General features: G+C 37.2%; 1 protein-coding gene and 2 long non-coding RNA genes across 3 annotated transcripts; 2 read left to right on the top strand and 1 right to left on the bottom strand.

Annotated features, from left to right (window-relative positions):
* Positions 1 to 7,262: 7,262 nt before the first annotated feature.
* Positions 7,263 to 10,874, top strand: LOC148875693 (sugar carrier protein C-like). Its single transcript, XM_088979836.1, has 4 exons — positions 7,263 to 7,522; positions 7,644 to 7,966; positions 9,313 to 9,942; positions 10,034 to 10,874. Exons 1-4 carry the CDS (start codon positions 7,387 to 7,389, stop codon positions 10,508 to 10,510), a joined length of 1,566 nt encoding a protein of 521 aa, XP_088835962.1. The 5' UTR covers positions 7,263 to 7,386; the 3' UTR covers positions 10,511 to 10,874.
* On the top strand, positions 7,973 to 8,777 carry LOC148875694 (uncharacterized). The gene is made up of 2 exons (XR_016110416.1): positions 7,973 to 8,258; positions 8,512 to 8,777. It is a non-coding gene; the product is annotated as an uncharacterized LOC148875694 (long non-coding RNA).
* A 219-nt stretch (positions 10,875 to 11,093) lies between the features above and the next one.
* Positions 11,094 to 12,564, bottom strand: LOC148875692 (uncharacterized). Its single transcript, XR_016110390.1, has 2 exons — positions 12,332 to 12,564; positions 11,094 to 12,175 (listed from the first exon to the last, which is right to left on the bottom strand). It is a non-coding gene; the product is annotated as an uncharacterized LOC148875692 (long non-coding RNA).

Here is a 12,564-nt window from a genome sequence, read left to right as displayed (position 1 = left end):
GCAACAAATTTCTTACCAAAAATGGCAGCTATATATCTCTTCTCTTCCATTAATTCATGAATATGCTTCCCTCCCTTTAAATCCTTCAAAAAACCAAAGACCATAGTTGTAGGATCAAGTTCCTCGCCTGAGTCCATCATCCAATTGTAAAACATCAAAGCTTCCTCCAGGACACCCATTCATCATGGTGCTCCACGAAAAATCAATCTGGCTGCCTCCTTTTCACCACAATTCGTATACATCGGCATGTGGGAGTTCTGAACATACGCATCTAAACCAAACCCGGTTGTCAATGCTCTGCAATGAACCAACATACCCATGTCAAACCAAGTCCCACATTGTGATGCAGTAATAAGAATGTATCTGGACTTGGAATAGAGCCTGAGATGGGCCATTCATGAATTCAGATGAACTAAGCATAACATTGCAAAAAGCTCGACCTAACAAGAGAATCCAGGGTCGAGCCTCGAAATGTAGATTGGAACCATGAGAATTCATATGCTCCTTGTTTCATGAATCATGAGTTCATGACCTAAACCAGTAATCAATGGATTGTTGAAGTGTAAACATTTCAACCCTTTTCCTCCTAATGTTGAAGAGATCCTTCTGTTCTTAGATGGTTACCAGATTATCACTTGGATTGGAATTTGAATCATTCCATGATTGAAGTCTCGGGCATTGAAGAATCTGAACCTTTCTAGAACAACTAGCTAGAGTCTTGGATTCGAGAGACCAAAGACTAGAGTAATAGGCATTTGCGATGACTATCAATATTCTAACTTGAAAGATTAATAGAGATGGAGACGGAGATGGAAATAAAGATGGAGACGGAAAACAGAAATGGAGATGGAGATGAAGATAGAGAGGGAAAGCAACCTATTTCCTATCTTCCTGAAATTTTTCATGAATTGGATTTTATTTTAAAAAATCGAGAAATAATTGAAAAATAAATTTGACATTTCATTTTTTCTGTTAGTAACTTAACAATGATATCAATTGTCATAAACAATAGGGGTGGTGCAAGACAATAGTTAATAGTAAACGTATAGTTATTCAATTAACTAAATAGTAGAGGTAGTATAAGAAATTTGCCCAAAAAAATTATAGATTTGATGGTTACAGACATCAATTTTATCTAATAGGTTTCTATATAGGGCTTATTATTATTATTATTATTATTATTATTATTATTATTATTAATTATTATTGTTATTACTATTATTATTATTATTATTATTATTATTATTATTATTATTATTATTATTGATGTTGTGGTTGTAGTTGTCTAGTAGAAATTGTTTTCATTTTAAGTGTTTTTTTTTTCTCTAGTGTATTTTTCAACAGGTCAGGTCATGTCTCCCGCTCCAAGTGATTATTAACAAAGTTTTTCTTTTCTTTATAAAAAACAGATCAATGATACAATTCCATCACCACCAATCTCTCTTTTTCTCCTTTTTTTTAATTAAGTTCATTTTGGGCCCATATACCTATATGAATGTGTTCTCGTACTTCGATAAACTCCAATCTAACCTGATATGTGAGGATGCTGTGCATGGTTTTTAAAAACAACTCGGATACCGAATCGGTCAGGGGTTTGATTATTGGGTCGAATGGGTCATTTAAATCAAATGGTCAGTCCGTTTTAACAAAAAATAAAAAATAGTCAAAATTGTTGGAATGGTTAATCGCTTGGTCAGCGATTTACTGACCAAAAATCAATGGTTTTAGACAAATTTTCGATTTTGAGAAAAACCAAAACTGATCACCTAACTGATTCCCGATTTTTCTGATGCAACCCTCCAGTCCGGCCCGGTTTTAAAAACCATGATGCTGTGTTTATTTGTTCAAGTAGGTTTAAGTTGTACTCATCATCTGATCACAGACCCCGATTATCTTATTGATGGGTGTAAGTAAATATGGTCACAAGGCATGAGCCAAATGAGCTTTTCTTTCACTTTGAACATTTTTCTCATGTGAGAATGGTTATTATAGTGAATTGAAGAGGATCAAAAGGAAAGCGTATGTCTATTATAATACATCCCTTTGATGCATGCAACTGTCACCAAATGAATGTTAACTTCTTATAAAAGGGAGTCCCAAGAATATTTAGCTGCTGTTTCTGCTCTAAGTGGTCTGATTGTATGGATCAACCAAAGTTTTAGTTCTCCCATATATGAATCCACATTTTGTATCATTGAATAAGCTATCAAATCTCACCTGAACCCATGTAATTTGCAGTAATTTTTTATTTTTAGGCAAATTTTTTTAAATTATCACTACTCTTTATTTAATTGACAAATTATATTTTACTGTTTAATTATTATCTTAAACTATCTTTACAATTTTTAATAATTGATTACCTTTACCTATAATACTCCATCAAAATTTGTACACATGTCATACTAGTCATATTTAAATTTTTTAAAACCCAATATTACTCTCATCCCCTTTTCTCTTGACACACCCACAGAACACCGACACCCCCTTCCTCCTCTGACCTCTCTCTCAACTCAACAACTCAGTTGAGTGGTTCTTTGGGGCAGGTGGACATATCAACCTGGTTGTAACCTTTGTACAGATCAGTCCTCCGACCACTGGTGATCACAGAACCTGTACCACCGAGACTCCCTGTTTCCTTCAAGCCAGCTGGTCTGCTGTGCTGGGACGAACTTGGATCAGGTTTCCCGGTTTGGGTGTACGTACGAGAGTACCTCGGCTTTGAACAACAAAGAAGAAGAGAAGAACATGCAAACCAGTTCCACCGTGGGTGGTGCCAATAACCCGAAGGAGAAGATGATTGTGAGCTATTGGGATATGCCTCTGGCTAATCTCACAAAGCAGGACAGCTAAGGTCGGAGGGATGCTCTTGCACTTCTTCAGTGCCTACTTAATTTCTGGGTTACTTGATCTCTCTCAGATTTGCTCACCGTGTGGTGGGGTACCTGGACATGGGGATCGAAGGAATTAACCTTAATCCATCAGAGCTTCCAATTGCTTGACCCATCTTGAGAGGCGGTACCCATTTTCTATTTTTGCCAAAATTTCTGTTTAATTATTCAAGGACACTTTTTCTGAAATATTAGTTTTTCTGTCTCCCCTATTTTCGAATGATGGAAAAGAAGACCATTAAAGAGAGAAAGAAAAGGATGACATAGAAGCTGATTCCTAGGGGTGAGCATTGGGTTTATTAAGTTAAAAACCGAATTGAATAAATTGAAATTTTAAAAACCGAAATAAAAAAATAAAAACTGAACCAAAATCAAATTAAAAGAAAATCGAAATAATTGAAACCAAAATTTTCAGTTCGGTTTTCAATTATTTCGGTTAAAAACTGAATTTAATTAATATATAAAATATTATATATTATAGCTTACAATATATATATATATATATATATATTATAACATATATTATAAAATTGAATTTCATTATAATATATTAATATATAAATATATAGCATATTATTATATTAAATATTATATAATAAATTTCAGTTAATTCGATTTTTTCGATTAACCAAATTTTTAATTCTAAAAATCGAAGCCGAAAATCAAAATTCCTAAAAACCAAATTACCCAAAATCTGAAAAAATCAAAACCGAAATTTCGATATTTCAATTTTAACGGAATAATGCTCACCCCTAGTGACCCCAACCAAAAGAAAAAAAGAAAACAGGGGAGCTTCAATAAATGCGGGTCTCCTCAGACTCCTCCGCTTCCTCTCCCTACAATTCAATTCCCACCTTGGCTTTGCTTCTCTTTATTTCAGAAAAAGAAAAAAAAAAAAAAAACAGTTAAACCCAATCTGAGCGGAGTCGATCTTTTAACATGTTTATAGAAAATTAGTGGAGCAAGGAAGGAGAAAAGGGGTAGGGGATGACGTCAGTGAACTATGGAGTGGATATGGAAATTGTTGCCTTTGTGTTGAGAGGATGACGCGAATGATCTATGGTTGTAATTTTTTTTTTTGAAATTATCAATGCAAATCAGATCTTGAATTGGAGAGGCCATGGAGTGGATTTGGGGAGCGCAACCCCAATCTGTGCTGTTGAGGGAATCAATCAAATCTTTCTTCAAGTTAAAAATTTCATTATCGTTGGGATGCATGAGAGGTTTTTTCATCTCCCAAACATAGTCTTAAAGCTGCCACCCACTTTTTTTTCCTGAATTTTTTCATCGGTTGAGCTTTATTTTTGAAAACTTGATAAATAATGAAAGACAAATTTGATATTTCGTTTTTTCCATTAATGGCACTTAATGGCAATGTCAATTTTTATAAACAGTAATAAGAGTACTTTAAGACAATATGTAAACAGTAAGGATAGAGTTGGTCAATTAGATAAACCATAAGGATAGTTTAAGAAATTTGTCATTTTTTTATGCAATTTCTAGTTCGCATCAAAATACTCCATTAGATTATTTCTCTCAACCCCAATATGTTTAGTTTTTCTTTTTTTTTATTGTTTTTTATTTTTAATTATTTTGATGAAGATAATAAAATAATAGATAATTCCTATCTAACAGAACAAAAACATTTGGATGAAAGGCACATTAGCTGGGACAGGTGTCACACAACTATTAGATGCTCTCTCATTGTGTTTGCCTAACATGCCTACTACATCGAGACCCCAAACTAACCATTCCCATGATCATAAAGTAAGGAAAAGGTGACATAAAAGTTATAAAACAGACAAAAAGAGAAGAATTGGAACCAAAATTCAAATTAACCGTTCACATATCAGTATGTGCTCAATCATATTAAATTCTATCTTATGTCTCTCTTTTGGATTGTCTTATATCAAGATTCAAATTGTTTATACAAACAAAATGCAAAAATTGTGTTTGGCATGGTTTAAAACTGCGATATTATAATTTTGCTTTTTTTTTTTTTAATTTTTCAATGACATTTCAGGATTAGGTAAGAGACTAAGAGATAGAAGGTGAGCTAGAGAACCCTCCCACCTACCCACACACCCATATTTAAGTGGTGTATCAGTGGCGAATTGATTTCTCCTGCCAACAAAATATGTTCCAACACCTTGTCAACTTGATCCCATATCATACATCTCACTATGAAATCGGGGCCATTATAAAAGTGGAACCTATTATATATGAGATGTGCAGATGATGTTGGTAAGGTGTTAAAATGCATTTTGTTGGCAGGTGATTCAGACTCATGAAATGCCTAGTGTGAGATGTTGTTAGTAGGGTAAGTGTTGAAACACATTTTATTGGCAGGTGATTTGGACTCATAGGTGGGTTCAAAATATTTGATATAAATATGAAAGGAATATGCATCAATACATTACAATATTTTGAAAGTTATTTTTGATTGGATGCATAAAATAAGGGAATAAAATATCCATGGTGGGGATGAAAATAATGGTAGGTTCGACTTTGGACTCATGTTCTTCTCTTTTCAATCTTTTACAAGAGGAAACTCTCATGAGTGATGATACCGTTATTTTATTTGGCCTTTTTAAAAATGAATTTCTTATAGGCCGTGTTTGTTTATCCAAACATTTTTCCAACTGAAATATTATAGGCATTATTTCTGTTTTTTAAAGCAAAAACAAAATAAAGTTTTCCGTTCCACCCCTTCTTATTTGTTTTCACATGAATATGGAAAGGAAAATATAGTTTTCTTTGTAAACGTGGCAAAAGCACAGTTCATACTTCATATATTTCAGCCTACTTTTTCTCACTCATATTACATTGAGAAATATATAGAACTTTGGGCTCTAATTATTTCAAACTGAACAAATGAAAAATTTTCAGAGTGAAATGCTTGAACTTTAATTTCATCATTTTTATAATAAAAAATGTTGCTTTCTTTGCCACTTACATTCAAACATACTAACCAATTTTTTTTTAGTTTTAACTATAAAGGATTAGAAATAACAACTGGACTATTTAATTAGAAATTTTTTATGTCCACTTTGGGGGAAAAACAACATTTATATATATATATATTACTTTACTAAGCAATGGCCTTTTATGTCAATACTATCACCACCACAACAAAAAACAAACATGTAATTCCATTCGATTCCCATGTAACAAAATTATAATGCTTTTTTTTTAAGCAATGAACCAAAGACAAACAAACCTTGTTTATTCAACTTGAATTGGATTGGAATCTTTTTTTTGTCTCGAAAGACTATAGTCAAATCCCCATAAAGATTCGCATCCAACCGTGAAAAGTCACCCATAACACGAACTTGTGTGTTTGGTCCATGACATCCTGGCTCCTGGGTAGCATATGTGGGCCAAAGAGACCCAAATTTGTCAATCCATCGTCGGGTAGGGTGGCATTTTCATAGAAAATCAAGCCACAAGGTGGGACTCGGGAGGCTATTTATTGTCCTATCCGTTGGGAATCGCATTTGCTATTGGCTTTAATATGATTTCCTTGAATTTCCACGACAAGTTTGGATTTGGGAACCCCTCGTTAAGGCAACAAATTAAGGCTGTGTTTTCAAGAGATACGTGATACAACAGAGCCTGCGGAAGTCAATATCTATGTGCTGGAACCATTAAATTAGCATCTTTTCTCATCTAATCTCAAGAGTTAGAATTTATCTCCTTGGCCAAGATCGAGAATGTAGATTCCAATCCAGTGATGGCGGGGAAATCTCGAGCCCGTTCTATCACGACCAATGGGAACGCTGGGGGGTGTAAAAATCATTTCTGCTACGGAAACACATTATTAAAATAAAATCGCGTCGATATCCTTTTTATCTGGAATCTAGATAAAGTGGATTTATAGAAATCACGTGTGAAAGTGTATCAACATTGATGTAATAAAAAAGGAAGGTGTTTTTGAAGCCACCGTTCCGGCTTTCCGCTCACAATTAATTTTTATGAATCGGGTCCTGCGTCAGCTCCATCACATAAAGATTATCCAAAAACTGGAGCGGTGAGAGCTAAATTAGGCAAATATCACAATATCAAGGTGAGTCAGCATGACACGTGTACGGTGCATCTGGATATGACCAATTAACAGCTCGACCTGATTTTGCCGTTTGGATATCGGAATGAAATGAAAGTGGATGATGAATGGTGTTAGTTGACCAGGGTGGTCGTTATATCCCAACAAAAATGAACAGTAAGGGGTATTCTCGTAATTAGATTCAACTAGAGTTAGCCATAGAGTACATCCAAAGATAATTATTGGACAGCAGTGCTATGCAAATGTTTTTTCTTACGAATTTGCCCCCACAACGTTCTATAAATTGAACCTTCTTATTCATCTTTTAACCTCCTATGCTTAGTCTTCTCTTCTTCTTCTTCTTCTTCTTCTTCTTCGCTTCCCGACCAAATATTTATCCCGGTTTTTCCTTCTTTTATTCCTCTTGGTCTAAGAGACGAAGGAAAGAGAAAGAACATGGCGGGTGGTGGATTTGTTGCGGCCAGTGAGCCGGGTAAGACTTACCCGGGAAAGCTTACCATGTATGTGGTTATGGCTTGTATTATTGCTGCCTCCGGTGGTTTGATCTTCGGTTATGACATCGGTATTTCCGGTAAGAAGTCTTGACGTCTGAATTGTTTTATTTGTTAAACAACGAAAGGAAAAAAAAATAGAAACAAAATACAAGTGATGCTGATTCTGATTTGTAAAGAGAATTGCTTGGATGTTTGTAGGTGGAGTGACATCTATGGATTCGTTTCTGAGCAAGTTTTTCCCTTCGGTGTATCGGAAGGAGAAGGCAGACCAGTCGAAGAATCAGTACTGCAAATTCGACAGCCAGACGCTGACTATGTTTACTTCGTCGCTCTACCTCGCGGCTCTTGTGGCATCCCTCTTTGCTTCCACGATGACAAGAAAATTCGGAAGGAAACTGTCCATGTTTTTGGGAGGTCTGGTGTTTCTGGCAGGAGCCGCTATCAATGCAGCCGCGGTTAACGTGGCCATGCTTATTGTTGGCCGTCTTTTACTTGGTATCGGTGTTGGTTTCGCCAATCAGGTAGCGCCTCTGCCTCTGGACCTCTCTGGCTATATGCTTTCTTTTTGTTTCTGATCGGCTGATCCCGATTCCCTAACTCTTTTTATTCCCTATTACTGTTGTTTTGTCTTTTTGACAACTTGTCGATTTCTCTCCTCTGTTTGTTTGTTTAATTCCTTTTTTCTACCCCAGATATTTGCTCGTCCATTTGGATCTGCCCTTCAATGTATAAATCATGGGAAATTTATTAACAAAAGTTAAAAGCAGAGAACGGAGATCTTTTTTTTTTGGTCGAGATTCGAGAGCCACTCTGGTAGTCTGGTCTCTTCCTATCTCGTTTCTCTGTTCTAGTTCCTCTGTTTATACTTCATATATTACACATTGGAGAGCATTTAAAGTAAACAAAAAACACTGCTTCAATTCATTTTATTTGAATTTAGTCAACAATCAGCATTGACGTATTTATTTTTATATTTTCTGCTTATTTAATCTCTTATATTATTAGTAATGAATATTATATATATTGTTGAACCATTCTGTTCATTTTTTATCATTTTATTTTGCAGATTAGAGTAATTAAATCTAAGTGTTTGATTTCGCCCTAAACAGGTGATCCTATCCTTTGTTTAATATAGTCAACAGAAAAATAAATAAATAAACCTGCTGTTTTCCACTTGTTACGTATATGTGTACGCCTTTTTCCACGAAGTAGTTTACTCAAAGATTTGAAGAAAACGCCGTTCAATTGAATGAGCTATTCAAACCAGAAAAAAAAAAAAAAAAAGAAAGAAATATCAAAACAAGAATAATCTCATTATAATCATCCTTTGTGGGTATTATAATTCTGAGTACAGTGCAATTGGATCGAAAGTCCAAAGCATAAATCACTATCATAAACCCACATGCATGTATTCCCACACAAAGAACACGGACCTGTCACACCATGTAATTTCCCCAATAATAAAATACTGCTCGCGATTCACACACTTTCTCCTAGTAAAATAATGCAACCGTATAACTATTTTGTTTGTGGCTTTCAATTAAATAAAATAAAGCAAAAGCTAGGAAATTTCGTTCCTTTTCTTTTTTTCATTTTGGAAATGTGCCTACCAAGTGTTTCCTGTAAAATGGTCGGAAAGTGATGTTTTCGCTGCAGCAGGGACTTAGAATTGAAAAAAATCAGGAGAAAAAAACTGCGGATGGATGAATCAGCACAATTTATTTTCTTTAGTTTATACCTTACACTATAATCCTTCTCAATGCACGTATTGATTTTCTGATGCTAATTAATTAATTCGTTGAAATAGTTTGATGTATAAGAGATGATTGACGAATTAATGTTAATTGTTGGTTGATTGAATCTACAGTCGGTGCCACTGTATCTGTCTGAAATGGCTCCATACAATTACCGTGGTGCTCTCAACATCGGCTTCCAACTCATGATCACGCTGGGCATCCTCTTCGCCAACCTCATCAACTACGGCACAGCCAAGATCAAGGGTGGCTGGGGTTGGCGCATAAGCTTGGGCGGTGCAGCCGTACCTGCATTCATCATTGCCGTTGGGTCATTCTTCCTACCCGACACACCCAACTCCATCATAGAGCGGAGCATGCCGGAGAAAGCAAGGAACATGCTCCGGCGCATCCGTGGCACAGAAGACGTCACCGAGGAGTTCAACGACCTGGTGGCCGCTAGCGAAGCGTCGAAATTGGTAGAGCACCCCTGGAGAAAAATATTGCAGAGAAAGTACAGGCCACACCTGGTGATGGCCATCGCCATTCCCTTCTTCCAGCAACTCACTGGAATCAACGTCATCATGTTCTACGCCCCCGTCCTTTTCAAGACCATCGGGTTTAAATCCGACGCTTCTCTTATGTCCGCTGTCATCACCGGTTTGGTTAATGTGGTTGCCACGTTCGTTTCCATTTTGACCTCCGACAAATGGGGTCGACGAAAATTGTTCTTGGAGGGTGGAGCCCAAATGCTTGTCTGTCAGGTATATTTATTTATTTATTTATTTCAAAAATTGCCTTCATGCAATAATGGCAATGGATGTATTGACCGTTTGCGTTGGGTTGGTGGGGCAGATCGCGGTGGCAATTCTGATCGCCCTGAAATTCGGGACGGACGGCCAGGCGGACGGTATTTCCAAGGGATACGCCGGAGTGGTGGTGTTCTTCATCTGTGTGTACGTGGCGGGTTTTGCGTGGTCATGGGGGCCATTGGGATGGCTGGTGCCCAGTGAGATATTCCCACTTGAGATACGGTCAGCGGCCCAGAGTATCAACGTGGCGGTGAACATGTTGTTCACCTTCGTCATAGCTCAGGTGTTTCTGACGATGTTGTGCCACTTCAAGTTTGGACTCTTCTGTTTCTTCGCCGGTTGGGTGGTGGTAATGACCATCTTCGTATTATTCTTATTGCCGGAGACAAAGGGAGTGCCCATCGAAGAGATGATGCGCGTTTGGAAGCAACACTGGTTCTGGAGCAAGTACATCCCCGACGATGCGGTGATGGGGAGTCTGGAGATGGCAAATGGGGGCAACGTCAAGTCTGTCGATTGAATTTCAATTTTTATCGCGTCCCGCTGTTAATACTTAATACGAAAAAAAAATGAAAAAAAAAACTCGTAAAATCTGGGTGGCTAAATAGACGGAGGAAAAAAAAGGAACATTGTTTGATTCGTGATTCCTTTGTCGTTTGATTAATTTGATCTTTAGAAGGGTCGGTAATGCCTGGGGGATGTTATACTAAAGATCTTTTCTTTTCTTTTTTTTTTCCTTTTCAAGGGATGTGAATAACTGGTAGGTTTATTTATTTAACGGGACAAATAATATAAATGTAGTGTTTCTATAGGTGGGTGGTGATGTTTGATAATTTTATAAATGGTCGTGGAAAGGTTGACCCCTATTCATGATGAAACCGAAATTGCCTTCCTGTTTCCATTTGGTCGGTGTTATTTCTTTCTGTAAAATCGCTGATATCATTGCTATTCAATTGAAGTTAAAAAAAAAAAAAAAAATTGCTATTCAATGAATTCCATGATGAACACACCACCAAGTTCTCTAAACAACGTGGAATGCAGAACTACTAAGCGGGTGAAATTAAACTTTGTTTAGTGATGCAATTAATTGGACTAAAACCCAGTACCAAATTAATACTATTAATTTAATACGATTGATTGTTTCTTTAAAGAGTTGGTCCTGTCAGGTTTGGATTGAGCCATTTGAACATCTGATTTCAATTTCACAAAGAAAAATAAAGTCAAAGCTTTTACGCGAGAAAAAGGTGGGCCTGGGCCAATAAAAAAACGGGCTTCAATACCGTCTTCTGTCTTGGATCTGGCATCCGGAGGTATCCATATATCAAAATTTCAGTAGAGAATGCGGAATGCACCAATAACTGGGTCCCACGTTAAAGAGAATCCATAATGTCTTATCAGGACTCAAGATTAGTTGCTGTCAAAACCAGATATATTTCACCCCTATTCACCATAATCTGGGCCACCTATCTTTTTGATTCTCCGCAGAAAACGTGATCCGTGACCTTCCAGAAAATTGTGAGATCAGAAGTTAGTTGGAGTTGGGTCCCTGTCCCTGTGTCGCTTAGCGCTTGCTACGTCAGCCACCCAACAGTTGTAGAATTGGTGATACAGAATTGATCCCCCCACCCAAGCCCAACTCATCTTAGCAATAGTCGAAATGGCACGAGAACTATAGTTCATTTCATTGCTAATTGGCTAATTGCTATACCACGATACCAAAACCAAGTCGTCTGCGATGTGTGGTGTCCCAATTCGGAGGAGTCGTTCCATTGGACAAACCAAGTATAATTTGATCAGTTTGCTAGCCTCACGGGCCATCTATGAAATCTGCTTTCAATCCTGTCCCAAAAGGTCACTTCTGCCTTACATTGGGAGCATCTCTCTTGCTATTCATGGGGGAGATCAGAGATGTTTCCCATTCCCGTGTAGATACGGTTGTAATGGCCGGTGGGGATGTTATTGGCACCGCGTGTTGGTAACTGATGCAAACTCCATCTATAGTGCTTCTCTTTCATTTGTCAACTCACTCTAGAGTCTAGAATCTAGAGGTGGTCCTACACCCAGTACTGTGACTCCTGCCAACGAACGTGTTCCAACCCGATCGGATCCCACACATCTCCCAGCATCATCGTGAGATATCACGTTGGTAGGGGGATGGCAGGAGATCCCAATTCCCGTACTGTCACTGAAGGTGAAACAGTAGTAGTTAGTTTGGTAGCAAAGCCAAAGACGAGGAGCCACATAAATAAATGTAGCAGTTATTTACAGGTCATGTTCACCAAATCCAGTAATCCGTAGAAGGATATTAATGATATGTTGGTATTGAAATGTGATTCCTCACCTTTTTAGTTCTTCAACCGTCCAATTGTCTCTCCGTTTCTTCTTCTTCTTCGTCTTCTTCCTCTCCTTTTAGACGTCGACTCTTCATAATCACAACTTTATTCCATGAGAATCCAGTTTCACATGGTCGGCCTAATCTTTTCATCTGTTTTTCTTCTATGTTTTAAACGAAACAAAGTCCCTTATCCAACAACAGCGGTGAGGATAAGCTCTACAACAAATCCAGCAAGCAAA

The sequence above is a fragment of the Nelumbo lutea genome, chromosome 1, assembly GCF_056320005.1.
Source record: "Nelumbo lutea isolate HS-2025 chromosome 1, American lotus-T2T, whole genome shotgun sequence".
In the NCBI taxonomy this organism is placed as follows: domain Eukaryota; kingdom Viridiplantae; phylum Streptophyta; class Magnoliopsida; order Proteales; family Nelumbonaceae; genus Nelumbo; species Nelumbo lutea.
This window is presented reverse-complemented; position numbering and strand designations above follow the sequence as displayed.